The sequence below is a fragment of the Diaporthe amygdali genome (genome assembly GCF_026229845.1).
Source record: "Diaporthe amygdali strain CAA958 chromosome Unknown NODE_20_length_815715_cov_65_842320, whole genome shotgun sequence".
NCBI lineage: Eukaryota > Fungi > Ascomycota > Sordariomycetes > Diaporthales > Diaporthaceae > Diaporthe > Diaporthe amygdali.
The window spans coordinates 279,740-306,966 of NW_026517040.1; the positions used below are offsets into that span (position 1 = coordinate 279,740).

General features: G+C 53.4%; 11 protein-coding genes across 11 annotated transcripts; 5 read left to right on the top strand and 6 right to left on the bottom strand.

Annotated features, from left to right (window-relative positions):
• Positions 1–2,716: 2,716 nt before the first annotated feature.
• On the top strand, positions 2,717–6,374 carry J7T55_012621 (uncharacterized protein; the record flags this gene model as incomplete). Its single annotated transcript, XM_053145268.1, has 13 exons — positions 2,717–2,959; positions 3,015–3,133; positions 3,192–3,430; positions 3,492–3,606; positions 3,664–3,677; positions 3,737–3,758; positions 3,815–4,101; positions 4,451–5,144; positions 5,206–5,281; positions 5,341–5,747; positions 5,828–6,090; positions 6,159–6,240; positions 6,305–6,374. The coding sequence occupies 13 exons, from the start codon at positions 2,717–2,719 to the stop codon at positions 6,372–6,374; spliced, it is 2,631 nt and encodes an 876-aa protein (XP_052992013.1).
• A 556-nt stretch (positions 6,375–6,930) lies between these two features.
• Positions 6,931–8,077, bottom strand: J7T55_012622 (uncharacterized protein; the record flags this gene model as incomplete). The annotated part of the gene is made up of 2 exons (XM_053145269.1): positions 6,931–7,023; positions 7,076–8,077. The coding sequence occupies 2 exons, from the start codon at positions 8,075–8,077 to the stop codon at positions 6,931–6,933; spliced, it is 1,095 nt and encodes a 364-aa protein (XP_052992014.1).
• Positions 8,078–8,525: 448 nt separating this feature from the next.
• J7T55_012623 (uncharacterized protein) lies at positions 8,526–9,299 on the top strand (the record flags this gene model as incomplete). The annotated part of the gene is made up of 1 exon (XM_053145270.1): positions 8,526–9,299. One exon carries the CDS (start codon positions 8,526–8,528, stop codon positions 9,297–9,299), a length of 774 nt encoding a protein of 257 aa, XP_052992015.1.
• Positions 9,300–9,560: 261 nt separating this feature from the next.
• J7T55_012624 (uncharacterized protein) lies at positions 9,561–10,445 on the bottom strand (the record flags this gene model as incomplete). The annotated part of the gene is made up of 1 exon (XM_053145271.1): positions 9,561–10,445. The coding sequence occupies one exon, from the start codon at positions 10,443–10,445 to the stop codon at positions 9,561–9,563; it is 885 nt and encodes a 294-aa protein (XP_052992016.1).
• A 511-nt stretch (positions 10,446–10,956) lies between these two features.
• J7T55_012625 (pyruvate formate lyase activating enzyme) lies at positions 10,957–12,203 on the bottom strand (the record flags this gene model as incomplete). Its single annotated transcript, XM_053145272.1, has 3 exons — positions 10,957–10,979; positions 11,048–12,008; positions 12,174–12,203. The coding sequence occupies 3 exons, from the start codon at positions 12,201–12,203 to the stop codon at positions 10,957–10,959; spliced, it is 1,014 nt and encodes a 337-aa protein (XP_052992017.1).
• A 1,248-nt stretch (positions 12,204–13,451) lies between these two features.
• On the top strand, positions 13,452–17,018 carry J7T55_012626 (uncharacterized protein; the record flags this gene model as incomplete). Its single annotated transcript, XM_053145273.1, has 12 exons — positions 13,452–13,547; positions 13,610–13,757; positions 13,971–14,559; positions 14,754–14,881; positions 14,984–15,159; positions 15,216–15,522; positions 15,584–15,630; positions 15,685–16,119; positions 16,257–16,326; positions 16,418–16,657; positions 16,720–16,771; positions 16,829–17,018. 12 exons carry the CDS (start codon positions 13,452–13,454, stop codon positions 17,016–17,018), a joined length of 2,478 nt encoding a protein of 825 aa, XP_052992018.1.
• A 748-nt stretch (positions 17,019–17,766) lies between these two features.
• On the bottom strand, positions 17,767–18,692 carry J7T55_012627 (uncharacterized protein; the record flags this gene model as incomplete). The annotated part of the gene is made up of 3 exons (XM_053145275.1): positions 17,767–18,141; positions 18,264–18,360; positions 18,418–18,692. The coding sequence occupies 3 exons, from the start codon at positions 18,690–18,692 to the stop codon at positions 17,767–17,769; spliced, it is 747 nt and encodes a 248-aa protein (XP_052992019.1).
• A 632-nt stretch (positions 18,693–19,324) lies between these two features.
• Positions 19,325–20,145, bottom strand: J7T55_012628 (transcription initiation factor iia gamma chain; the record flags this gene model as incomplete). The annotated part of the gene is made up of 3 exons (XM_053145276.1): positions 19,325–19,477; positions 19,592–19,739; positions 19,814–20,145. The coding sequence occupies 3 exons, from the start codon at positions 20,143–20,145 to the stop codon at positions 19,325–19,327; spliced, it is 633 nt and encodes a 210-aa protein (XP_052992020.1).
• A 51-nt stretch (positions 20,146–20,196) lies between these two features.
• On the top strand, positions 20,197–20,991 carry J7T55_012629 (v-atpase proteolipid subunit; the record flags this gene model as incomplete). Its single annotated transcript, XM_053145277.1, has 4 exons — positions 20,197–20,254; positions 20,313–20,347; positions 20,422–20,513; positions 20,574–20,991. 4 exons carry the CDS (start codon positions 20,197–20,199, stop codon positions 20,989–20,991), a joined length of 603 nt encoding a protein of 200 aa, XP_052992021.1.
• A 759-nt stretch (positions 20,992–21,750) lies between these two features.
• J7T55_012630 (uncharacterized protein) lies at positions 21,751–26,225 on the bottom strand (the record flags this gene model as incomplete). The annotated part of the gene is made up of 7 exons (XM_053145278.1): positions 21,751–22,311; positions 22,459–22,963; positions 23,027–23,424; positions 23,490–23,771; positions 24,259–25,760; positions 25,813–25,891; positions 25,959–26,225. The coding sequence occupies 7 exons, from the start codon at positions 26,223–26,225 to the stop codon at positions 21,751–21,753; spliced, it is 3,594 nt and encodes a 1,197-aa protein (XP_052992022.1).
• A 378-nt stretch (positions 26,226–26,603) lies between these two features.
• J7T55_012631 (rpp14 family protein) lies at positions 26,604–27,221 on the top strand (the record flags this gene model as incomplete). The annotated part of the gene is made up of 2 exons (XM_053145279.1): positions 26,604–26,817; positions 26,869–27,221. The coding sequence occupies 2 exons, from the start codon at positions 26,604–26,606 to the stop codon at positions 27,219–27,221; spliced, it is 567 nt and encodes a 188-aa protein (XP_052992023.1).
• Between the last annotated feature and the right edge of the window lie 6 nt (positions 27,222–27,227).

The window sequence follows — 27,227 nt, forward strand, 5'->3', positions numbered from 1 at the left end:
CTCCTAAAGAGAGACTACTGCGCGCTGTCAGGTGACTTGGCCTCCCTTAGTTGTTGCAGACTGCAATGTACCCTGCCGTGCTTGATTTGAATGGCACCTCTCCCCCTCCTCACCTGCATTGCACGGTAGGTGACGTCTGTGGGTAAGCAGGTAAGCAAATCATGCATCAGCCGTGGCATTGCGAAGAGCTGCAGCGAAGTACTGTTGCAATTTGCGAGAATGCAATCAGGGATGAAAGTATCCAGTTGAAACTAGCCGTATCCAACGTACCCGGCGAGATGCACGCAGATTCAAGGAAGCCGGCGCCGGAGGTGGAGAGGGACCGATGAGTGGGGCCGGGATTTGTGGACCGGGACCTCCGATCCCATCGAGAGCCTTATGCCCGGGTGGACATTCAGACCTCTTCAAATACCTCGTTGTCGGTGCTGCAACTATTCCATGTTACCAAAGACTACGACCTGCATCTGCATTAGGCGTCACAACAAGCGCTCCCATTAGTATGCCTAGCGTTTTCGGTGAGTGGTCGCCAGCCAGCTCCGAATCGATTTTCGGGCTTAGCTCGCTGATAGATCGATCCTCGTTGGTGATCTCGTTGACTCGAGTCTGCGTGATGGCCAAAGGGATCACCTCAACTGGCCTCCCTTCTTTTAATCTCCGAGGTGAACATGTCGATCTCGATTGGCGTCTCGGGGCAGAGAGTCTTGTCGAAGGAACCAGCAACGTGGGAAGGCCGCCAAGTACAGGACCTTTGGTTCGCCCCGCAGTGAGATGCATGCATCCCTTCGTTGATGCTGCAGGAGCAGACGGCTTCTGCAGCCACCCAAGTCATGAGGGTCGCATCGCAAGACACGCCCCTTTGATGACAGGGGCGAGGAAGATCTATATCGATCTTTGTCTTCTGACGTCGTCTGTCACAATGTAGACTAAACACTCTTGGAAGCTTAAATCTTGGTCCGAGACGATCACCACCTGTCGGGCCTTTCCGCCGTCCTGGATGGATCGGACACGGCATGCACGGCTGACTGATCCTGGCGTGCCGGAAGCCTCTCCGCAAGTGAGGTTCACCCTGAGGAGGACACAAGCTTGTTGACCTGGTGGTGGAGCCTGCTAGACCGTGCTGTACGTAGGAGACTACTGTGACGGGAAGCTCGGATTGCGGAGTACATGGTTGTCCCACTCTTTGGCAGGTAATCCTCGTGTGACGATCCCCGGAAGCTCACCCACAACGAGGGCCTCGTTGTCTTTTCTCTCGGACCGTGACCAAAAACGAGGATTCCCTCGATATGCCCATGCATGCATATGGGTACTGTGAACACATCCGTGCCGCGTAGTACACACACAGTTCATGTGATGGCCCGGGCAACAGGAGTCTCTGTTCGTCCGCCCGAGAGGGTCAAGCTCGCGGGTAGTGAGGGGTAGAGTTGCCGTCGGGCGCAGGCAGACCAGCCAAGCACGAGGACGTCACGATCCAGAGCACTGCGCTTGGATTGTAACAGCAGGTATTGCTATATTCTAGCATGGGCATCGTCGGCCATGGTACCGCAGCAGAAGCTGATACAAATTGCGCCAGGTGGCACAAGGATGAACCCCTGCGGATCGTGGCATTCTCGAGCTCTATGACACGGGATGCCCACTTTGCGTGAGGAGAAAAGGGCGCACGATGATGATGATGCATCCATGATGATGCGCCCGGCAATGGGCTGGGGAAGAATGGAGAAGAGCGAGAACAGATACTAAAAGTAGTAGGGCCACAGGGAAAAAAGGGCCCGAGGAGAGGAGAGGCAGCGACGAGAAGCAGCAGGCCAACGCAGGCCAACTGAGAGCTGACGTGACTGACGTTCCTGAGCGGCGGAGCTTGGGCCACCAGGCAGGGGGGGCGCTGGGGGGTCAGGGGTGTGCTCACGCTAGCGCTGCATCGGGCGTGGGGCTGCAAGCTGACTGGCTGGGCCGACCTCACCTCCCACGCCATGCCTCCAAGTTTGTGAGCTTTAGTGACCTTCAACCCCATCGTTGCCTGCATCCCATTACAAAACAGTATTTGGCCACGCTGCTGTGCAGTGCGGTGCGGCAGCCAGAACCAAGCACATGAACAGGCGGCTTCTTCGGTCTCGCAGCGACGCACCTACAACGCAGTACATCCCTGCTGCACGGTGCCAGGTCGCGGGGCAAGGTACCTTCCTAGTCGAGGTACCCCTCAGCCTCCCTCGACTGCCCACGTCCCACTCGCTCGCGCTCTACAGTATTGGGCCAACCTCCCGACGGCTTCTTCCCTATGGAGGAACCCAGCTTCACGATGCGCTGCCTGGGCTGGGATGGCATGACATGAACATGGCACGCCCACGGGGGACGGGCGATCAAAGCTACAATGTTTGGCGGAGCAGGCCACCGGGGCACCGGCTAGCTGCCGCATGTACCTTTTCCTTGGGAAACTCGAGGCCAGAGACCTCGGTCGACTTGGTCTTCAATACACCCACTCCACTACGGAGCGTTGCCATATAATCAACCATTTATTTAGCTCTTACACGGGCCAGAGAGCATACCTCATCGGTACCCTTTTGTCGCCCCCAATTCGGATCGCTGCTCGGCAAACCGTCGTGTCACTTTCAAGTCCCTTTATTTATATAAAAGCACTGCTCACTTCGCTTGCCACCGTTCGACGCCTCCCCTTCGTGCCGTTAGTTCCCAATATTCCCATTACCGTACAATCCACGCAACCATGACTGTGGCCACAGAGACTACCGTTGTTTCGAATGGAGTCGCCCCGGTGCACAAGGCCGGCAGGACGGGAACGCCACCAGAAGTCCCCTCCACTGATTTGGACATAATTGACATTCGCTGTGCCGCTGTCGAGCTCAATATCAAAGAAGAGATAAATTCTCTCTTCAAAGCTCACGATGGCCCCAGAAGGCTTCCAACCCTACTTCTGTATGACGAGCGAGGTCTACAGCTGTTTGAGGCGGTACTGCTCACCCCTCCATCGCCTCCAACCTCAACCCATACTGAATTAAGGCTAGATCACGTACCTAGATGAGTACTACCTCACAAATGATGAAATCCAAGTCCTCAGGGACTCGGCCTCCAAGGTTGCAGAGAGCATTCCCGACGGTTCCATGTTTATTGAGCTCGGGAGTGGGTATGTCTCGGAAAAGCCCGCCCTTTGTCTGGCATGGTACCTGGCGCTGATTTTGTAGTAACTTGCGCAAGGTCAACCTGCTGCTCGAGGCCTTTGAACGCGCCGGGAAGAGCATTGACTACTATGCTCTGGATCTGTCCCGGCAAGAGCTTGAGAGAACTCTTGCACAGCTACCTGCCTACAAACATGTAAAAAGCCATGGGCTTTGGGGCACCTACGATGACGGGAGAGAATGGTTGAAGCGACCAGCCAACGTTCGCCGCCAGAAATGCGTTCTATCCCTTGGGTCAAGTATCGGTTAGTTGTGTCTAGGCACTGTCCCTGACCCCCTAGTCTGTGATTGCTAAGTCTGGTGTAGGCAACTTTCTCCGTGACGAGGCGTCGGATTTCCTGAGAGGCTTCGCAGACGTACTGAGCCCAGGTGACACAATGTTGGTTGGCTTGGACTCGTGTATGGATCCGGCCAAGGTCTAGTAAGTCGACGGCCACATGCACACCAAAGCTCTCGCACAGCGCTAACCCATCCATAGTCACGCGTACAACGGTCAGTTCCGCAGGCATTATTCTACTGGAGGCATACTGATTATCGAGGAACCTGTTTAGATCGGGACGGTGTCACTCACAAGTAAGATGTACCCCAACTTCTTCCACACTGACATGTCGGCTGAGACACTCTGGCAGCTTTATACTTAATGGGCTGGTCAACGCCAACCAAGTTCTTGGCGAAGAAGCATTCAACCTTCAAGACTGGCAGGTAATTGGCGAATATGTGTACGATGTTGACGGTGGCCGACATCAAGCTTTCTACGCGCCGACAAGGGACGTGGTAGTTCTCGGGGAGACAATCAAAGCCAACGAACGCATTCAGGTCGAACAGAGCCTAAAGTATTCCCAAGCTGCCGCTACGAAACTATGGAGTTTGGCCGGTATGACAACAGCGGATCGGTGGACCTTGGGAGAGGAATACGGTGAGTTCACAACTACCTCCGAATTATATCATTGTCCGACCCCGGCCCACCCCTCCGACGGCTGCTTTTTCTTTTAAAAGCAACTGTGTCAGAAAGGATGACGTTCCCCCACGTTTCTGGAACACTACAACCACTCATGGCCCGTTTCTTCTCGCGGAATGGTCCCCCTAACTTGCTTCACGCATGTAATCCCCGCCTATGCGTGTGTCTGCTGATGCTCCCGGCTGCGGGGCTCGGCGGACTTGTGCACTCTGGGCTCAAGGCATGCTTATTTAGAGGCTCGAGCCTACTGGTTCCCGAACTTTCTGACCCAACGGCCTGGATCTCATCTGATTGACCGTCTCTGCAGGGCTCCACATGCTAGTCAAGCCAAAAATGCCATTTAGCTTACTTCCATCTGCTTATGCATCGTCCGCCCTGCCCAGTTTGAGCGACTGGGAGGGCATCTGGACAGCATGGGATGCCGTCACCAGGGATATGCTCCCACATGAGGAGCTTTTAGACAGGCCAATTCGGCTTCGGAACGCTTGCATTTTCTATATTGGGCATATACCAACTTTTCTGGATATCCAACTCAATAAGACAACCAAAGCGCCACCAACCGAGCCCAAAGAGTACGCCTCCATCTTCGAACGGGGCATCGACCCGGATGTCGATAACCCCGAGAGATGTCATAGTCACTCAGAAACTCCAACCGAGTGGCCGCCGGTTCATGAGATCGTGACTTACCAAAATAAAGTCCGCAAGCGGCTGCGGAGCTTGTACGACAGAGGGCCCGAAAGCATCCCGCGCGACGTAGGGAGAGCCATCTGGTGCAGCTTTGAGCATGAGATCATGCACCTAGAGACGTTGCTGTACATGCTCTTACAAAGCGAGAAGACACTTCCACCACCAAACACGGTGCATCCCGATTTCAAGGAGCTGGCCAAGAAAGCAAGAGCTGCAAGGGTCTCGAACGAATGGTTTGACGTGCCAGCGAAGGAGATCAGCATTGGCTTGGACGATCCGGAAGACGGAACCGATGTTCAACGCCATTATGGATGGTACATTGATAATCCAGCCAATAGATTTCTCTTGTGCCCCACAGTTACTGACGAGGAGTAGGGACAACGAGAAGCCAAGGAGGAAAGTCAAAGTGCATGCCTTCCAGGCCCAGGGGAGAGCCATCACCAACGAGGAGGTAAGATGCAGCCGCCATCACACCAAGAAGCCAAGACGGCGGATGCTGAACTGTGACAGTATGCGCAATATATGTACGCAACAAACACGTCGCAGTTACCAGCATCCTGGGTAGAGGTCAAGCCAGGCGAGCTGCTGAATGGCGACGCCTCCGCGAACGGGTCCGCGGGCCCAACTCAGGCCAACGGCCATGCCCACACCAACGGCCACAACAGCGGCCACTCATCGCTGCCAAGCTCTTTCCTCTCGGACAAGGCGGTGCGGACAGTCTATGGCCTCGTACCTCTGGAGTATGCCCTTGACTGGCCTATCTCCGCCTCGTACAACGAGCTCTCCGGCTGTGCGTCTTGGATGGGCGGGCGCATCCCAACTTTCGAGGAGGCACGCAGCATTTACGACCACGTCGACATCCTGAAAAGAGAGGAGGCCGAGAGAAAACTCGGGAAGACGGTCCCCGCTGTGAACGGGTACGTGCCCCGTCCGCTTGACGTATTGACTTGATTATCCATTTCTAGCGCAACGTATTAACTAAGAACTCGTTTTGTAGTCATCTCAGCAATGACGGCGTCGAAGAGACGCCGCCATCACGAGCTGCAGGAAAATCCGAGGGAGATGGGGATCAAAGCGATCTCTTCATCGACCTCGACGGCGCCAACATCGGGTTCCAACACTGGCACCCGGTTCCAATCACGGCGAATGGCAACCGCTTGGCCGGGCAGGGCGAGATGGGCGGCGTCTGGGAGTGGACCAGCTCACCACTCCGGAGGTGGCCTGAGTTCGAGCCCATGGCCCTGTATCCTCTCTATACTTGTGAGTGCTTGCGATGAGATAAGTGGCTTAAGACGACCACGACTGTCAGCTAATCGCGCCTTCCGCAGCCGACTTCTTTGACGAGAAGCATAATATCGTCCTGGGTGGGTCATGGGCCACGCACCCGCGAATTTCCGGGCGAAAGTCATTGTGAGTGTTTCCTCTTGAACTGCAGAATAATGCCAAGTTCCATGTGCTGACATCTTCGTTCCAGCGTTAACTGGTACCAACGCAATTACTTGTTTGCGTGGGTGGGAGCCAGGCTCGTGCGAGACGCTCAGTAAATGCCTGCCTGATAATGTTTTCTGCTTGGTCCGTCCAGAAGCCTGCTTCAACACGGGCGCTTACCTTCAGTATCACGGACCGTTTTGCCACTCAACTTGGCTTAACAAATCACACCGTACACGCATATCAATCTTGCATGTGGAAATGATGAACGAAGTCTGGGGCAATGGAGTCAGGGGGTCTTCCCGTCACTCGCATCTCGGTTCGGTGTCACAAAAGCTCCGGAAAAACAACATGTCTAATGGGCTTTGCATGTATTTATTTGTATCGAGTCATCTGATCTCACGGACCCAATACCTGTCTGAGTATTACTATTTTTCGGCCTGGGTTTCAGTCAATTTGCTGTGCTTATTGAAGGATTGGTATTGGGTGACTTACTGCGACATACTACCATCAGTGGACGTGCAGTATTCGAATGTGGAGCAAGATCAAGCCGTTTCCCATACGCTGATCGATCAACGTCTCAGCGCCCATGGAAATACAACTTCTTGAAGTGCCATCTGGCTTATTCCGTCGGAAGTGTGCCGCGGCCTGGCCGCATGTAAGGCAATGAACTCATGAAGCGTAAATGCTGAGAACGAAGTCTAGAATGGACGCAGGAGTCTTCACACCCTGTTCTGTGATGAAGGCCTTGACCATCTCTGGTGGCTATTGAGTTGTCAGTGCATCCTCTCGTGTTGATGAAGAAGTCTCGACTCACCGTGTAATCTGCCCGCCACTGAGATGGAGACTCGATTATTGGGGCGTCCGAGTCGCCGCCCTTTGTGAAATCAAGAATAGTCTGCTTGATACCGAGCTGCCCGGTCACATCAGTCTGGTCCATTGGGAGAATCATGGCGAACTTGTGCGTCTCCGTGACGACGTAGAAATCCTTCTTGAGGGTTTTCGCAACCATAGCGAGCTGGTAGGTGCCCATGCGGCTCAGGACACCTCCGCGCTGGCAGACGGCCTCCGCGCCAACAAACACCCTGTCAACCCTCCCCAGCTTCATGGCATGCGCCATGCTCGCGACGTCCACGGTGGAGACCGGCACGCCCCGCTGCCGCAGCGCCTTCACGGCAGGCTCGCTGTCGGCGCTGCCGTCCATGACGTAGATCACCCTGAAGTCCGGGCTGCCGTGCAGCTGCGTCCTCCTCTCGGCGGCGCGGAGCAGCAGCTGCTTCACGCACCGGCTCCCGCCGCTCGTCATGACCGTGCTGCCCGGCGTGACGTAGCGCGCGCCCACGTCGGCGATAGCGACGCGGGCCGCCTTGGCCTGCGCGGCAAAGTTGCGGCTGTTCCTGACCAGGTACTGGCGCATCTCGTCGAAGCTCATCTCCGAGTTGCTTGCGACGCGCATCTTGGAGCCCAGGTCTCCTGTCTCCTGCCTAAGGGACCGGAGGAGGGTCTTCATGAAGAGCTCTGCACCCGCGGTCGGGGGTATTGGGTTTGCCACGGAGGTCTTGAGGAGTGCTATTTGTGACTTGACGATCTCGATAGTCTCGAAGACTGTGGACGCTGTGGTGTGGCTGAGGAGCTCGATGAGGGCTTCTATGGCGGCAACAGGCATGGAGAGTTCTTGGTCCTCAGATAGAAGGCGATTGTAGGTTGCGACCAGATCGAAGACCTCGCCATCCTCGGTCCTTACCGCCGTCACTGGTGTGGGAGACCGTATTGGGAGGTCTTTGCCCGCTAAGGCTGGCTTCAATCGGTCCGTGGTCATTTCGAGCCTGCTGTATGTTGACTTTGGTGTGATTTCAAAGGTAACCTTGGCTGAATTTACAGGAGATTGGGAAACTTCGGTGAGGAACGGTTATGGCGGAGGAGAGACGTCTGAATATGTTGTTCTCGTGTTCGAAAAGGCTGGGGTCAATCAAGGTGGGATGAGGTGAGTCAAAGTTGACCTGCGCATGTACCTGGGAGTCCCAGAGTTCTGCCACCTGGGACTCTTTCACCACCTTCTACTTCAGGCTTCCGCGTATGCGGGCCTTGGAGGGGTAGCTTTGCAGGGATAGCTCCCCAGGGGACCTAGGTACCTAGCAGCCAGATCACCATCACCCATACATTAGATACATCCCCCTGAATCTTGGTTTCGTGCCTGTTCCACCAGCTTACCCCCCTCTACTTTTCACTTAAAAGCAATATCAATATATTCATCAATTGTGCCCACGATGGAGACCATTGACCCAGCAACAGGGCAGCAGCTGCCTACAGACGCTATCCAGCGCATCCTGTTCATCGCAACAAGCGTCCACGTCTACAACATCCCGCCCCTGGCCTCGACCAAGGGCTACACAGCAGCCACATGGACTGAGGATCCTAAGCGGCACATAGTCACATGTCGGTTACGGGTCATCGAGACCGCCTTGCCCCAGCCTAGTGGGGATGACAAGGTCAAGACAGATGTTATCCTCGAGGACACATCAAGCGGGCAGCTCTTTGCCGCTGCCCCTTACACCACGCCTGCCGTCGTAGAGCCCGCGCTCGACAGCTCACGCTTCTTCGCCCTGCGGGTGCAGGACCCCAGCGGGCGGAAGGCCACCCTTGGCATCGGCTTCGAGGAGCGGAGTGAAGCCTTTGACTTCGGTGTTGCGCTGCAGGATGCAAGGAAGGGGCTCGGACTGGACGGTGGTCCTTCTGCTCCAACTCCTCAGCAGAAACAGAAGCAGGACGCTGAAGAGAAACGCGATCTCTCCTTGAAAGAGGGCGAGACAATCACGGTGAACCTCGGTGGTAAGTTTGGGAGGCGACGACCGCAGCAAGAAGCCGAGCCCGCCGACACGAGCGCGGGTCTTTCCTCGTTCTCTCTACCGCCTCCTCCTGCATCTGGTTCACGCGGAGGGTTCTCTCTAGCCCCTCCGCCGAGTGCTCAGGAGGTCAAGCAAGACCAGAAAACCGCAAAAGACTTAGGCTTCGATGACGGCCAGTTCGGCGAGTTCGCCTGAACGGGGATGGACATGCTTTATGGCCAAAGACCAGGCCTAGTCATGGGCTGAAGATGGGCCAAGCGAAGTTTTATTTGAAGAGAACACCTAGTCAGTGAGAGAACCACTCACCGAGACATGCAGAACAACCGCGTTGACTGGAGCTAGGTATAAAGGTTTGATCGTCTTTGAAAGAGATCATGTTTGAAGTCAACTACATTTTGCTTGATAGTGAACTCCATAACTCTGGTACACCTTCCAAATCTACATCTCCCACCCAGATCATGGGAAGTGCCAGATGGTTTTCAGCCCAGGCATGCTCATTCTCTTGTCTTTTGGCGAAGGGGAGAATGCGTCAGCAAGTGACCACCTTCGAACCGGTTCAGCCAGCAGGCTGGGCCTCCTGAACTCTTCCAGCTTGACTGGAGAGTCACGATCAGTTGTCTCTGGCACAGACACCGCCTGATCGTCACCTATAATATGAGATCCCTCCTCGTACGGCACGACAGGAGTCACGACCGAGTACGTCGGGCTGAAAGGCAAGGGCGAATCCAAGGGACTTGGCGGGATTGACGCTGGGCTATAGATGCTAGCAGGCAAGGGCGTGAGAGGCGATATTGGTGTTAAAGGCGTCATCGATGGTACTGGAAGCTGGCCCCAAGTCTGTGAAGGTGGATATGGATATGGAAAGAAACTTGTCTGCTGGGCCTGGTAGAAGTGTTTGAGGTCTTCGTTCTGTAGGTCGTTCAATCTCATTGTGATGAGTTGCTCCTGCTTGCGGGACTCTGCGATCTTGCTCTTGAGCAGTCCAGCTTCTTTTCGTAGTTTCCTGGCCTCGCCCTTGCTCTCTGCAGACGGGAGCTGTGTTTCCACGATGTAGAGGGCATGAGAGAGCCTTTCACCCCGTTGATGTTGCCGGCGGAGGTTCTCGACTAAATAAGAGCGCTCATTGGACATTCCAATCAAGGGCTGAGTGTCGAAGCTCATGCTGCGGAAGTTACGTGGTGGTGCTGAATAGAAGTTCGGGTTGGGTTGGCTAATGATGTAGTCGTTTCTGGCTGGCTGAAGGCTAAGATCCCCCATCTGCTGCATCAGGTTGCCCATTGCTGAATTATATCCGGGCCCACTATGCTGGTGGGCTGAGGTTTTTCGTAGTGACATGGTCATAGTATCTTGGAAATGGTTTATTGTTGGATCTGGGCAGGCGCTGAGATCTTGGATCCTACAGAAGTATCGGCCCAATAAGTCATGATCAGTAGTAGTCTATTTTCTTTTGTTTTGTAAGCATAGTCTTTTCATTAGGAGGCAAATGGCCTGGAGAGGTGAGACAAAGACAACGAATGCTTCTAGCCTAGTGCATCTGAGTCTATAGTGATGCTCGCCCGGCTCAGCCTCAGCCGCCGCAGAATCTTTGTACTTATGAATAGCCCAGGCAAATTCAAGCATACATATGCCACGCCTAGTCGAATTGAGTTGACGTCACGAGATAAGCGGACTCGCACAATGTCATAGCTTGTTTGGACCCGACTTGAGTCTTGCATATCCCATGTCACACGTGAAAGGCAAAATCTCGATTGGTTGAGGGGAGGCAGACACGAAAGCAGCTCGAGTTCTTCCAGGTGGTGTTTGCGGCGCGCATGAAGACGCATTAGTGTACCATTCTTATTGATAATGTTACTCAAATGTTGAAGCCGTCGTGCCCTGGTGTTGGAGCGAAATCAGCAATCTTCGAGGCCTGGATAAACTTGACAGAGAAAAGTGTGAATTACCTGGAGGATCACAAAAACGCCAAAGTCCAGCCTCTTCGGCGGCGCGCCTAACTGAAGATATCTCATCATTTGTGACGGCACGATTGATGTCAGAGTATCGCACATCGACACTGCCGCCGGGCCCCTCTGAGTCCCTGTCTTTTCCACTGGCAGTTTTTCGACGGGATTTGCCAACATGTGCGTCTGGGTGATACTGTTCCATGATGTTCACGAAGCAATCAGTGGACACCTCATCCGCCAGAAACTGCATGATCCTGCTGCCCTCCGCTTCGAGGCCCGGCATGACGAGATGCCGCACCAACAAGCCTGTCTTCGCTATGCCGTCACCCGTAAAGCATAGATCCCCCACTTGGGCATGCATGGCCTTGATACTCTCCCTCGCTGCGGCCGCATAATCCGGAGCTTTGAGCAGGCGCTGAGAGGTAGCCGGTTCCCATACCTTGAAGTCAGGGAGGTAGATATCGACCAGCCCATCGAGAAGCTCCAGGGATGCGAGAGAATCGTAGGCCGACGTGTTATATATGATCGGGAGAGTGAGACCCTGCTCTCTCGCGTGCATGATTGCAAGCGCAACCTGAGGAGCGACATGCTCGGGAGTGATAAGGTTGATGTTGTGAGTTGATCCAACTTCCTGCAGCTTGACAAACCAGTCGCCTAGCTGCTCGGGCGTAAGGTTAAAGCCATTTCTCTGGTGCGATATATCATGGTTTTGACAGAAGGAGCAACGCAGATTGCACATTGAGAAGAAGACCGAGCCAGAGCCATTGTGCCCTTGGATGCATGGCTCTTCGCCAAAGTGTGGTGCGATGACATTGACCAACACGTCGGTTCCGACCAGGCAAACGCCAGTCTTTTCATATCGATTCACGCCGCAGAGCCTCGGGCAGAGGTTGCAGTTGCGTAGGTGGGCGTAGGCCCTTGACCGTTTCAACGCGGCATCTCGCGAGGACAAGGTCATGTACTGCCGAAATTACTACCATTAGCTCCAACGGTGATCTTGCAGCCTAGAGGTGAGTAGCCATACTCGAGGGACATAATCTTCGAGTAGAAAGGGAGGCGCCAAGTGAAGAGATCGTGCTTGTGGAATTAGGCGAGTTGGCGGCTTCCAGAAGGAGCACGCGGCAACCCGGCTGAGCGCAATCCCTGGGCCCGTCATTATCGAACAGCTCTCTCCATGTCTGTATGGAGTCTATCGTCTGAGACAGCAAGCAGGGAGCGCGACGATTTGATGGACTTGTTGTTGAGTTTTCGCCTGATCAAGGCACTGCCCTGCCAGCGTTGGCTGCGGCGATAAGGTTGATGATCTAAGGGTAGGAGGGGCAGGGACAGGGAAGTTGTTGTTAGAGCAATGACCTGCGTTGCAAGTAGGCAGCTCTAAAAGGGGAAATAATAAAGTTTGTTAGCAGGTCTAGATGCCCTGCCACGCCTGCCAAGGCCTGAAATGCAAATCGGAGCAGCGGCAACTAACAGTGATCCAACGGTCGACCTGCCGACTATCCCGGACTGTGTGTTGTCTTAATTACAGCAGCACATTTTCTTGCCTCTATCTGGCCCACGACATTGTGTACATTCCTCGTCTTAGTCGAGGTCTGACCATCCGAACAGTCTCTGCCTTTAAAACTGATACATACCTCCGTACTGTACAAATTCTGCTAATCAAGCATATCATAGCTTCCTAAACGTGTGAAGGCCAGTCTGGGTCAGGTACCGGGACCCGGTTGCAAATAATCAAGGACCTTGAAGGCGCGCAAACGGTATCTTCTTGACTTTTGAGAGAGTCATTAGCGCATACATACAACAAGCTACGATTGCCCGTAGTCGTTCGATCAGCTCATATATTAATTCTCTGTGGAGCCTCAAGAACGATCCGGCTGTCTCGGCGGAAGCTACTACAGGGTCAACGCGAACCATCCGTGGACCCTTTAAATTGTCAACGAACAGCCTCCTCTTGATCGTGCAGAAGCTCAAACTCTAATGACTAGAGCGACTTCCGAATTCAGACTACCAAGCTTGCAAGGCTGAGATATGAAACACTGGCATGGAGAGGCTGGGTGGAAAGCCAAGGCCTAGCAACACAGCTTATCCAGGGTTCGCTCCACTAAGCCCTACGCTCAAGTGCACGCATGATGTTGAAATTTCCAACGTCATGTTTACCCCAGAGGCTCATAGTCTGTGCTCTATGGGCGAGCCCAGAAAAAGGCAAGGCCATGATTTGACGAACGATTCATGAATATGAGGCTGTGGACGATAAAAGGCAACGTCCTTCACTCTGGACGGCCACTATGTGCTTCAGTGTTTTTCTGACGAGGTCCCTCACAACCGCTCATTCTTTTTGTTACTCTCGTTTCAATCTTTCCATTCGCTCTTTATTTGCACACGTTCCTCAAGCCGTCATTCTCTCACCATGGTCAGACTACCGACACTCCTCGAGAGTGTCCAGGTAGCTGCTGTTCTGTCAGCGTCTGTCGTACAAGGCCAGACTGACAACACAGTTGAATGGGTTAGCAAGCTTCTTACAAGAAATTCTCCTCTACAGATATAATGCTGACATGTATTCTGAAGACTATCGGCACAAAAATAAGACTTTTTGGAACCGACACCTCCACGCCTTGTGCGGCCAGTCTTCAAGACGCTCAGAACAACACAAGTTTCACTCCTGTCCTGGCCAGCAGTGATGCGACCTCGTCTGCTCAAGATGGCAACAACACGGGTGATCTCGCAACAACATTCTACATTACTAATGGTCTTCACAAACTCGGCACACCTTTTACCGATACTACCTCGATCAGAGTCGCTGAGCCTGCTGGCACAGGGGGTGGCTGTTGGGATACTTCTGACGGATCGACTGTCAAAGTTGGGGCCTGCAACTTAGACAAAAACCAGACGTTTTATGTGAGTTATTCCGCTAACAATTAAATATCAGACACCCAGAACATCTGGCAACTGACCTTGTTGACTGCTAAGGTGGCCCTTGAGGGAGGGTCTCCCTTCGCTATCTTCGCCTCGTCCCTAGATGCCCTCGACAGGCCCGGCACCTCTGGCGATCCTCTCACCTTTTCGCCATCCACCAAGTCGGGCTTCTGTGCTTACGCCGATGACTCTGGAAAGCTCGTCGTCCAGCCCACCAAAACACCGCTCTACTTCCCGCAGGCCCAAGTAACGAACCTGACAGCATCATCCTTCGGCAAAACCCCGCCAACATCCGACGTGGCCATTCCCCAATGCAACTTTGCCGTCTCGGGAAATGGCTCAATGATCGACAGTCTAGGTTCTGCTGATTGTATCGTTGCTCGTGCCTTCGCAACGATCCCCAGTGGCTGCGACGCGAACCCTTCCAATAAGACATGTATCCTTCACCTTTGGTCAGCCTTTTGCCTCGATCTACCAGAAGTCCGCAACGGTCTCAACGCCTCGGATGCCCTGGAGATTTGCGTCAGGAAGATCAGTCAAGGGCCTTGCGTTGCCAATCCCTCTGGTGCTGCCTGTGCATCAGGACTATTTGCTGGGATCCAGTAAGTAGCTCAAGCATCATACTTACCTTCTCAAACACAGCTTTCTGCCAAGTCTGTAGCTGTCCACTAGCTGCCTCGACATTTGTTCTTGCGTTGCAGCTTGTGAGGCAGACGATGGTCACGGATCCTCTTGTACCATCACTTTAGGTAGATGCTATTGTGTGATTCTTCAGCAGCTAATTTGGGCATTGCAGATATGTCGGCGGAGTCGGCGGCGGCGGAAGCGGTAGCGGTAGCAGCTCATCGAAGCGTCAGACCGCAAACGACCCGCTCTTTGGAAACCCAGAGTCGAACATTCCCCTTGAAGACCAGTTCTGGATGGGTAAGTAATAACCTGCATGCCGTTGTAGCTATATGGGCTGGGCCACCTATTGCCGTTTATATCTTAGGTGTATGAGCTATGTGCTGACCTAGGCCTGTTCAGGTGTCATGAAAAACATTATCAACCAAGCTATCGGGGCTTTCAAGTTCCTTGCCACTCCACAAATGAAAGAGCTTCAGGTAACATGTATGGGAATGAGCCACCTGACATCAGTGTTCGAAGCTAGTCTTGGCAAGACAATACGAGACGGATGCCGAGATGCATTCAAAGCGTTCGATGTAAGTAAAAGACAATTCTCATCCACCTCGTGACAGTCCGCTCACCATCATTCAAGAGCATTCACGAGCTCAGCTACGACAATGATATCGAGAAGGCCGGTAGCGTCTTCGCGGACGTTGTGTCGCTGCTGAGCGTCGTCGCCGATGTTGCTCGAGCAGCCCGGGCCGTCGGTGCCGTTGATATGGTCCTGGCCAAGTTCGGAAAAGCCACCGCGACAATTGGAGAGGGCAAAGGTCTCATGCTCGAAGCCAAGGAGGGTGAGAACACTGTCCAGATCTTCCGCGATGGTGGAGATGGCAAACCAAAGCTGCTATATACCGACTCTGATGTGGCTGCTATGGAGAAATCCATTGAGGAAGGCGGTAAGTTTCCCTAAGTGGCTCACATTATTTTCCGTACCCTGGAGTATACTGACCGGACTAGGTTTCGACAACTGCAAGGTCTGTGTAGAGGGTGGCGGCGCCAAGTTGGTACGTCGCCAAAAGGGCATTCTCAGGAAATTATGTTGCTTTCTGAGCCCTCAGACGCTCGAAGCCCCGGAAAGCGTCTGGAACGACCAAAAGGGCCTGACGACGGAGATCGGAACCACCGAGGCCATTCCCCTTGCCGAACGCACGATTGCTGCTCTATCCAGTACTGCCGGCATCACGGCTGAGGAGACTAAGATTATTACTACTATGAGTGAGAGTTTTGCCAAGTGGTACGCGGAGGGTCAGTCAATATCCGCCAATGTTGATGAGATGAGCAGTTTGCTCCTAGAGGCATCGAAGAACCAGGCAGATTGGGTTAAAATCTCGAGTGCGACGACAAAACTGTATGGTCTGAGTTCGCAAGAGACTTCTGCCCTGAGGACTTGGGCCCAGTTCTACTATATCTGGCCCGATTTCGAGCCTGCAATCACGAAGCTACCAGCAGCCACCGGCTTGGTCATCCGCTCAACCGACCTGGAGGCTTCCACGGTGAGTCAATTCACAATGATCCTTCTTGCAACCTGATGAGCGCTTGTGCAGATGCCAGATCCTAAGACGTATCTGCGGCCACTAAACGCAGGCTTTTCCACAAGCAAGTGAGAAAACCATTTACTGACAGATTGCAGGTCACCATGCTAAATAAGCTGGAGGCTGGGACAATCAGCAAAGGAACGCCTGGAATCTATGAAGTCTCAGGTATATCTACTCATTCCTCTCAGTGGCTCTCTTCGGCCTCGCGGGCACAAAGTAACACATCGTGTCAGTCCAAGACGCTAACGTACCCCAGATCTTGTCGTCAATGTCAACAGTGGTATGACCGAGGATGGGGATCTGATTCGGAAAGTCATGGCTACGACTCTGAACCTCGGCGATGGCATGTTTACCACGACCAAAGATTATCTACTTATGATCAACTCCAAGACTGGACGTTACCTGGCGCCTGTCGCCAACTCCGAGTACAGAGAGACGGATTTCGTGCAGGGCATAGCCGGGAAATTTAAGCTTATAGGCCGCCAGGAGCTCAACGGTGAGTGCCTGTGGCTCCAGTTTACCTTCCCAACCACTTTACTGATATTTTTCCTCCTACAGGTGGCGAGGCCGCAAAAGCCGCTGGAAAGCCGGGGCCTTACGGTGTTTACTAGTAAGTCCACGTGTGCACAATTGCTGTCTAGGGTTATATTTGCTAACTGCCTGGCAGCTTTGAGGAGATAGAGGCGCCGGCCTCAACCTCGACGGCTACTGTTGCTGATTTGAGAAAGGCCCTGACCGACGAAGGCGTCTCTCTGCCCGGTACTTCTGCCAAGAGGGGCCTGGACGGGCTGAAGGTTTCGCCCCGTATTCAGAGGCGTTCTCTTCATCCCATCAGGAACCGTGTGCACCTTGGATAAAAGGCGACGGCCCAAAGTGCTTTGATCTTGCGGCCTCTTTTGCCTGGCACTCTGTAACATCACCGCCGTTTGCTCGGGACTATATGTTACAATATCTCTTCAATAGTTGTGGCCTCAAAGAAAAGGAATCGCAACCTAAAGATAACAAGCATAGTCGTGATGACCTTCAAATTCACAAAGCGGAAATCAACCGTATATTTTCTGGATTTCGTTTTGTACGAAGAGAATTCTTTGGCTCAGTCACTAAGCATTCAATATCAGGCTGAGACTTACTCTGAATATCGGCTCGAGAGTCGCCTGATTGAGAGTCGACGAAGCTATGAAAAAGACGGAAAATTTGACGAACTCAACCAGTGCCCCCCCCCCCCAGAAATGATCTCTTGATCTATGGATACAGACTGTAGCCTGCTTGATCTGTCACATCTTTTTCGCGTCGGGTTCGTAGACAAAATTGATCACCTCTACAGCGGGGATACAATTTCGCGCGAAGACATGGTTGGACAGTAAGGGGAAAACTGCGCAACTTGAACAGGGCTCTGTTTGGACGGCTTTGGCATCACAACATATTGGACTGGGTGAATTATCGTTGACTTAGGGTGACTCAAGATACCTTGGCTAGATTAAACCAAGCTTATAGGGAAGATGAGACAATATACAACTGATAGGTGAGAATTCGCCGGGTTTCGACGACATAGTGCCCGTCCATCTCTCATCTGTTCGATGTCCGGACTACGACATGCTGCCTCGTTCAATCATCCAGATCTCCCAGCTGGATGAAGTCCTCATCTTCGTCCTCTTTCAGATCAGGAGCCGCATCATTATCCGTCTGTGGTACGGACTCATACCCGCGAGAACCATCTTGACTGCTCTCGTCTCCCACGGCCTTCTCGCCCTCGTCCTTGCTACCGATGATAACATTGCCAGCGACCAGGAATGTGGCTCCAACCCACCAAAGAGGAGGTAGAGATTCCGAGAAGATCACGAGGCCGAGGAGAGCTGTGATGAAGAAGTTGGACGACGTGTTCATAATGGATACCTGTGTTGTCGAGTTGCCTCGGGAGAGGGCCTTTGTGAACAAAGCCCACATCACTCCGTTGAAAAGCAGGTTCAGGCCGAAGAAGACCTAGGGTGTGATGTCAGCTTGGTCATTGGATAGACGACGTAAAGCAGAAGAATTGGTCAAGCGTATGAGGAAGGTCGCGTAATAATGACCAAAATGCAATGCTTGATTGTGTCTCTGCTTACAGCGCGGACTATGTACTCGAAAATGCCCTCAACAGAATCGAGATGGAGGAATCCGGCAATTCCCTGCGCAAAACTTGTGGTGGCCTCACCCGTAGTGCTATCCCGTAGTCAGCCAGCCAGTCCATAATGATCACGGTCTCTAGCAGCAACGTACAGCTTCGCAAAGACGCCGTTGAAAGCAGCGCATGCGCCACTGGCGATCGCCAGCACGATCCAGTGGTTGCTCTGAGCCCAGGTCATCCTGTCGGCGTCTCCGGTCTGGGCAATGTTTCCTTTGAGAAGAGGACGCTGCTCTCCTGGATAAGACTCTGGTGCCGTTTCTCTCCTTTGTGTAATGACGCCAGGTTCTGATGCACCAGCATGACATGGGGCGCTTGTGCCAGAACAGGGATCTGGCTCTTCCCCGGCTGGGCGGCGCTGACGAAGCATTGTGTGAGTCGGCAGGGATGGGAGCAGACAGATAGATGCGTATCTAGGTGGTTTATGTGAAATTGGCGGGTGTTTTGTTCTTGATTTGCGTCTGTGTAATTCAAGTTGCTTGGGCCTGGGAAGATGAAGCTGCATTGGTGGTTTGGCAGAAGCCCGTGCTGGAATGAGCTCCCCCTTTCCCCAGACCCTGGGAAACCGGCCATCACCAGCGAATGGCCATGAGCATATATCCTGAACACAATGTAGGACATACACTTACTGCCTCTTTTGCTGGAAACATTCTCATGTCACAAATTACAGCTCAATTACCAGCAACAGACATGAGATGGCAAGATGGCTATGATGGAAGCCCAAAGCGAGCAACCCTGTTCTTCAATCTGTGATACCTCTACGGGACAAGATGGTCCCAAAATCATCGAGTCCTTTATCCCTGGTAAACCTTTCTCATAACGCCTAGCAAAAGACACCGTGAACCCAACGCCTAAGTAGAAATAAAGTCATGCATGGGTTCCGCGACAGTCCTGCGCACTGTTCGCTCTCACACCACAGTGCCACGCGAACCTGTAAGAATCGAGACTTGCAAGCGCCGTCATGCTCTAGACGTGACCGGGCGTTGATGAAAACGAGACCAGCTACTGTCCCTCGCCTGGACGCTTCGCATTGCAGCTCACGATCTTGACCTTGTCCGCGACCACAGCCTGTCCGCCGTTCTCCATCTTAAACTGGACGTTCTTGATCAGGAAGGTCCAGACTTCGTCGCAGAATCGGTAAGTGTCGAGCGAGCCCTGTAAACGGATAGATATCTCCATGTCAGCCATGTTTCTACCACTGCGCATGCCTCGCCAGCCTTCCAGGTTCCCGAGGCAGACCAAGGTCGCTTCGCAGCATGGTTGCCGTACCTTAAAAGTCAGCCGCGCCTTCACCTTCTCCTGAAGCACGTCCGCAATTGCACGGTCGAAGTTGGCCAGGATCTTCATCGCCAGCTGAGGGTCGATGCGGGTGTCCGTGATGAGGTCATCGAGGGTGTCTGTGAGAGTGGCACCGATGCTGTTCAGCGCAGCGCGCATGCCTGTTAGCCATCGCGATGTGGGTTTAGCAAAGTGCAAGGCGGCGCAGTGTACCTGCTACGGCGGTAAAGCTCGTAGTATTGCTGCCCGCTGGACGCCATCTTGTATTGAGGTGCCGTCGTTTGCTTTCGGGGGTTGTCGTCGTCGGTGAGTGAGACAAGTTGGTGGTATAAATAGGCACCGAGGAGAAGGCCAGGGGGTAGTCTACGGGCCGGGATGACAAAGCCGGCGCCGGCTAAAGGCGGGTCGCAAGTGTTCTTGCCTGCCTGCCTGCCATCCACGTGACGAGACGAAGGTACTTTGTACCGATCGTTGTTGATGACGGTTTGCCCTTCGGAGCTTGGTCGTCGAGCTGTGTCCGCGTAACCTCTGCAGCTCTCTACCATCAACCAACCTCTTTACCAGCCCCTCAACAAAGCTCTCCACCATCACCCAGGATGAGCACGAAGTACTCTTTAGGTGGCGCCACCGGCGCCCTCGCCATTGTGGGAGCTTGTATGTTCAGGTCGAGTCCAGCCTCGAGTACACGGCGTTCCAGCTAACCGGGTCCCAGACATGCTCTTCACTGGCAGCGGCGAGGCCTTCAACGTATGTCAATCCAGCTCAACGGTACTTGATCACGAGCCGATGAGCACGATTATCTGACCCACTCGCACATCTAGGTCGGCGCCTTTCTCGAATCCGTGTCCCCAACAGGCTGGGCAAGCTTGGGCATCTCGCTGTGCATTGGCCTGTCGGTAGTGGGAGCAGCATGGTACGCGAATCTCTCCAGAGCATAAGGTCGTACAAGAAACTTACACATCGTTCTCCCCAGGGGTATCTTCATAACTGGATCTTCGATTGTCGGCGGCGGTGTCCGCGCCCCTCGAATCCGAACCAAGAACCTCATCTCCATCATCTTCTGCGAGGTCGTCGCCATCTACGGCGTCATCATGTCCATCGTCTTCTCGGCCAAGCTCAACGGCATCCAGGGCGAGGAGCTGTACGACGCTAAGACATATTACACCGGTTTCGCTCTGTTCTGGTCGGGCCTAACCGTGGGGTTTTGCAACCTGGTATGCGGTGTTGCGGTGGGCATCAACGGTAGTGGTGCGGCGCTGGCTGACGCCGCGGACCCTACACTCTTCGTCAAGATCCTAGTCATCGAGATTTTCAGCTCCGTCCTAGGCCTCTTCGGTCTTATCGTCGGCCTGCTCGTCTCCAGCAAGGCAGGGGACTTTGGCGAGGTGTAAGAAAAGGAGAGCACATAGGAGAGAGCCATTGTACCAAAACACTTGAGAGTACCTCAACCCACGACGACAACTTGAGCCATACTATCTACAACATAACCACATCCACGGCGTTCGGGATAAGCATTGAAGGGACGGAGGCATTGGGTTTATCTAGAAGAAGCCTGTATTATTGATGGAAAAGGCCGTTGACGAGCTATTTTCTCCGAATCAGAATCGAAGTAAGACGTTTCACCATTTATAGCTGGTTTGTGTCTCTATCTAAGTGTCCAACTTCTCTGACTTGGACGGTAATGTGGCATGAACCGCCATCATTTCACCAGCTGACTGAGTCCCCGGAAAACCCCAGTCCACATCACAATCAGTATGGAGGACATTTCCTCTGTAAACGTCATATTAGACACGTGCCCGCTGCGGCAGGATTTCTCATACTCATCTGTACCCTCCCAATCTTTCCAAAGAGGACAGTATCGCCTTACCAGAATGGTAGCATCGTGCCACAATTCCGGCCGAAGCAACCCGGGCTGTAGTGCTGTCGAAACGATGCTGTCTCGAGACGTTGCCAAATCGTGCGGAAAAGGGGGGGACTCATGACGGGACTTTTATGCAGTCAAGGGACAAGAAATGTTCAGGAGTGCAAGACCAGGGCTTCCAATAGAGATATGTCCGTCGGAGAGCCAGCAGTCGTCATCGCTACCCGGAACCATGTTCCGAGATCTCAACTCCGCAAGCTATCCTAAATGAACAAGCATGGTTCTTCCTTCATCGGCGGCGAGATCTTCCGAGAAGACCCGAATTCTGTAGTCTGCGGACGGTGGAGGGGTCCAAATGAGTCGGAGACTGCGCCGCATTCTGGCCAGGTTCTTGCTCTTTCATTTCCTCGTCGGAATCGTCTGGGATGAATACAGACTCCACATATTGGGGAACCTGCCCTTGAGCTCTGCTAGATCGCCTCTCCGCAGACGGCTGCTGGGTATTCTGAGACTGCTGGACATCCTGAGGCTGCTGGACAAGGGCATGCTGCTCTCGAGTTACGCCAGCCCCGGAGGCTCCGTGCGTCCGCTCGTACGCTGGTCTCTCAAAAACCTTCCACTTGAACGCTCGATCAGCCTTGTAATACGGAATCTGAGATAGATTACCGTCTCCGGGACCCTTCCACGAGTCCAGACGCTGTCGCTTTTGCTGAGGTGCGGGCTGTTGCTCAAATTCAGACTTTCTCTTCTCACCCACCTTCGCGGCTCTGGAGTGGTCAGCCAGCGTAGCTGAAGCGTCCGTTGTGAGAGTGTTGAGGTCAGAGTACGCTGCGTTTCTGCTTCCCAGGCCCTGCGTTGAGGGCCTGAAATGACGTATTTGCTTGCCACGCTCTTATTCAGCTATAGCCATGCGCCTAGGTCTCTCTATCTTCTCTGCCAGGTTTCGCTGTTCGTGTCGAGCCTCATGTCCAGGTATCATAGTGTTCTTCGCTCCTACCACAACAGCACATTTCTGAGCTGTTGCCATCTCGATCCCATCCTGGTTCAGCTGGTAGGGCCGGTGTCCTGTCGCCATTACCTGTGTGACCGAGTCGCGGGTCTTATTTGTCACATCAGAGGATCTCTTGGCAGTCGGAGACGGAGATATAGCTGATAAAGCAAGCTTGATCGCCGCGGCATGTTGGCCCCCTCTATTGGCGTGCAACACCTGGCGATCGTCTGGTCTGGGATGAGACGGAGTGGATCCATCATAACTTGTTGCCACGAGAAACTCGGGGACTTGTGTTGGTGACTTTGGTGCAGCTAGATCAACATCGGACAGCTCCGGTGTTCTCGTGAGAGTTGTGAGGGCCGAGTCATCAGAGCAATCTGAGTCTTGCCGGACAGAGTTCCGAACAACTTCAGCCTTCGGGGTCCAAAGCTGATGCCGGGCTTTCCGACAGCCATCGACAATGACAGTACCAAAATATCCCAAGGGCATGCCACGAGGTTTGAAGAGAGTGCTGTTTATTTGGAGACAAGTATCAGCCATAGCTAGTTGCCCAAAGGACATGAGACAGACTCACTTGTATACCACCCGAAGGTGAGGTTCATGTTGCATTGCGTGGAAAACCTGGTCTCTGTCGTACTTCGTAATTCCGTCGCTGATGTTCAATCTCTCTAGAGCGCTCTGAACGCCCAGCGTGCAGCCATTCTCGAATTCTCCTTTGTAAGTGAAGGGCAAGGCCTTTCGAAGCTGCGACCAAGTACACTGTTCGAGACTCTTCTGGAAAACCATGAATGGGCCCTGCTTCATATGAGCAGCCGAAAATTGGTCCGCAATACCCAGGAGTTCAGGGATCTTTGCAATGAAGCCGCGGAAAGAAAGATAGGGTGCGAAGTCGTCTGGATTGAAAGAGTTCAGCGGTCGCGAGTAGTCGAGCTCATAGTCTGAGTAGCTTCTCTGGAGTATGGAGCCTGGTAGCTGTGGCACTTTGTAATAAGCATAAATACAAAAAACCAAGTTATGGCTTCATTGCGATAGCATACCTTGAATCTTGCGGCGCACATCTCACAGTAACCATCATAGCCTCTGAACAGAGCTGGCTTTGGTGGCTCATGGTGATCTAATCCAGACCATTCGAGTGACCTCTCAAGAATCCGTGGTACACAGATCCGTAGCTCGCCTTCAATGCCAGCCCGCCAGAGAGCATCATCGCAGATGCGGCTGATCTCGATGCCATAATCCCCGCAAGAATCAAATTTTCTGTAGTCGAAGTGGCACATGTCGACCTCCATGCGCAGATTGCGATCGATTACGTAGAGGCCAATCTGATGAAGATGGTTTGTAGTAGGGTGAGGTTAGGAAGGGGGTCAGGCCCAATGGTACTGTAAACAAACGGAGTGATGGCGCGTTACGAAGCCTGGATAGCACCAGGCAAGCTTGATCGCATAGCAGGAATCGTTGTCGAACAAGGGTGGTGGGGTACAGCAGTGGAAAACATAGAGGAAAAGATGGAGATGTTCAGCATGTTGGGAAAATAGCACAGGCCACTGTCTTTGCAAGGACAGTCGAAATAGGCATCACTTCCTACCATTAAAGTGAATTGAGTCCAATTTGCCTGCAGGCGTGGTCTCTTCCTCAACCCGTCCTCACATTACTCATAAGGAGAGCCTCCACCTTTGTTCCCTTCTGCAAAAGCTCTGTCCCCTTTGGCAAACACAAGAGGGCATTTGCTCCTTTGAGACTGCCTACTCGGGAGCTTCGTTGTCCACCTGTACTAAGTGCCGACAAGGTACCATCTCTTCCAACAGTCACTATGGCTCGATGATATTCGGGCCGCCCCGGGTCAAGATTGAAATCGTGGGACAGCGTCACCGGAACCCTGCTAAGACCCGCTGGCGATATTCCGGACATGGCGTGGAGAGATGGGAGGACGAAGAGATGGAATGTGACTAGAGCGGACGCCGGATTGCCTGGAAGTGAGAAAATGACCTTCGAGACGCGTTCTCCTTCGTTGTTCTTTGCAGGAACTGTCGCGAAAGTTGTTGGCTTCCCAGGTTTCATGTTCACACGACCGAAGTGAATGGTTCCGCCCAGTGATCTCTCGATAGTCGGTTTCAGGAGGTCAAGCTCGCCCATAGACACTCCACCGGTGGTGATGATTAGATCAGCTCGCCGCATTCCATCCCGTAGAGTCTCCTCTAAGGTGCCGGGCTTGTCGCTGGCGATGCCCAAATCGATAACTTCGTATCCCCAGTCCCTGACGGCCGATAGAAGTGTAGGCCGATTTGTGTCTCGAACCTCGCCCAGTCGCAGAGCTCCAGGACGATCATGGTTGATAATTTCGTCACCTGTTGACAAGACACCAACGACTGGCCGGTGATAAATCTGCACCTGAGAGGCGCCGACGGCTGCCATAAGGCCGATCTCACCGCCAACAGCAGACACTTGTTCCCCCTTTTGAAGAATAACCGAGCCTTTTTTAACATCACTGCCGACTTCCCTCACATTCTCGCCGGTTTTGACATCCCCTGCCAAGATCTCGACTTCTTTCTCTTCCTCACCGTCTTCGGTCCTAGATTTTAAGACAGTGTCTTCAACCATAATGACAGACGTCGCACCAGGTGGCAGGGGGGCACCTGTTGTTATCCTGGCTATTTGTCCTTCTTTGAGTTCCTTGGCTTCGCCGGGGGCAGCATGAGACACAGCAGTCACCGGGAATATTCCTTTCATGTTCCCGTCCTTGGGCACAACAACAGCATATCCATCAACAATACTTGCACGGAATGCCGGAACATTCTCAGTGGCCTTCACATCCTCGGCAAGGGTGGCGCCTACCAGAGCTGTGTCTGTTTTGGCAGAGACTACCACGGGGGCCGGAGTGTGATCATGTATAAGGGCCAGCGCGTCCTCGACTGACAACATAGTATAAGGCGACTCCCGATGCCTTCGAGTCGGGCCGAGGCTGGGATCGTTTGACAGCGGGTTATCGTTCGGATTGGTGTGCCTGACTAGCGCACCATGTCCATGATCGTGTCCGTGGCTATGGCTATGCCCTTGGCCATGGCTGTGGGCGTGAGTATGGCCGTGAGAGTGAGAGTGGCCAGAAGCCCGACCAACCCCAGCGTCCTTCTCCAGCTTCTCGACTCCTCCAGAGTGGATAGATCGAGAGTCAGCGCCAGCGGCCTGGATACAGGCGTGAGGCAACAGTTTGATGACGGCTTGGAGGTTCTCCTTAGCACCCTTTGGCGATCCCGGGAGAGTGATCAACAGAGTTCCGTTTCTGACTCCGGCAACAGGTCGCGACATCATGGCAACTTGGGGTTGTCAGTAACGAGTAAGATGATGCTGAGTTAGGGCAAAACGCACAGGGTGTCACACTCAGAGAAGCGGCGAGCATGCCATGGACCAGGCCAGGGGCTTGTTTATGGAGGAGCGCGGACACAGCCTATCAGTTCTCTTCATCAGAGAAGGTAATCCGCAGAATGTTTTGTGGAATATTGTCAGGAAAATACCTCTGGTGTCTGGTCCGAGACTGCGAATCCGGTGCCGCCAGTTGTTACGATCAAGTTGACCGGATCCGCGGTGTCCGTCCACAGCATGAGCTGTCTTTGGATCAGGGCCACGGAGTCTGGCACAATCTTCGACTCAACGACCTTCCACCGACTAGCTCCATCTTCATCAAAGACAGAGCGCAGAGCATTCCCAGCAGCATCAGTTGTGGGATCTTGAGACGCTGTTGTCGAGACCACCAGGATTGCTGCTTTGAGTGTCTGGCTCATCTTGGTACTGTTCCGGGGCCAGAGGATCAATGCGAATGCTTCAAGAGGACAGCCTCCAATATTAATATCAAAGTAACTACTATATACTTGAGGTTACTCAAAGGGAGGGAGGCAGATCACGTAAGCAATGTAGTTGTCATGGTCTTGCTCATCACGACGAAGAATCACAAGAAGATCGATTGCGGAGTGACGTTTGTAAGTGACAGGGGTGAGTGGCACTTGAGCTCTTGTCTAGTCCCACTTCTGCCTGGCAGCTTTCCGGTTGGCCAGCAAAACCCTCCCCGAGCTTGATCAATCCGGTCAACATTTGATTATTCCCACGACCAACTGCTAATTCCGACCTTTACGGAGCTTTCAAGAGGGTGCAGCGAGACCAAGATGGTCCGCATCAAGGAGCGTTATCTCCTTGTGAATATTGTCTACCCAGAGGCTGTCCAGGATCAAGCCAAGGCGGGCTTACCGGATCTCTTGCTTTACAACCAACCCACTGCCAACGCCTGCAATGGCCGCTCGATCCAATACGCCATCAAGGCTCAGATCACAGAACTTTTCGGTGACTATGGCGCCGGCGCAGTTGAACGCAGCCTGAGAGGTCTGCTACTGCTCTCCTCTAGCTGATCAGCCAAGCTGACCGATTCCACAGTCAAGTATCTTTCCAATGCAACGTCAACTTGCATTCTTCAATGCTCGCGAGAGCACTACCGCCTCGTCTGGGCGGCTCTGACCATGATGAAGCATGTGCCCACCAAGCAGGGCCCAGGCCTTCCTTGCGTCTTCAGAGTAGTGCGCGTCAGTGGCACAATCAAGAAGGTCGAGGAAGATGCCATCCGGCGAGCCAAACAGCTGATCCTCGCGGCCAAAGACGAGATGGTCGGGAAGGAAGCTGCCGCGCTGAACTCCTTGTTCGGCGCGAAGGACTCGCTCAATGATGTGGCGATGGTCGACCGTGATGACGAATCTGACCCCGACGCTGGCGATTCTGAAGAGAATGACTGAAACCAA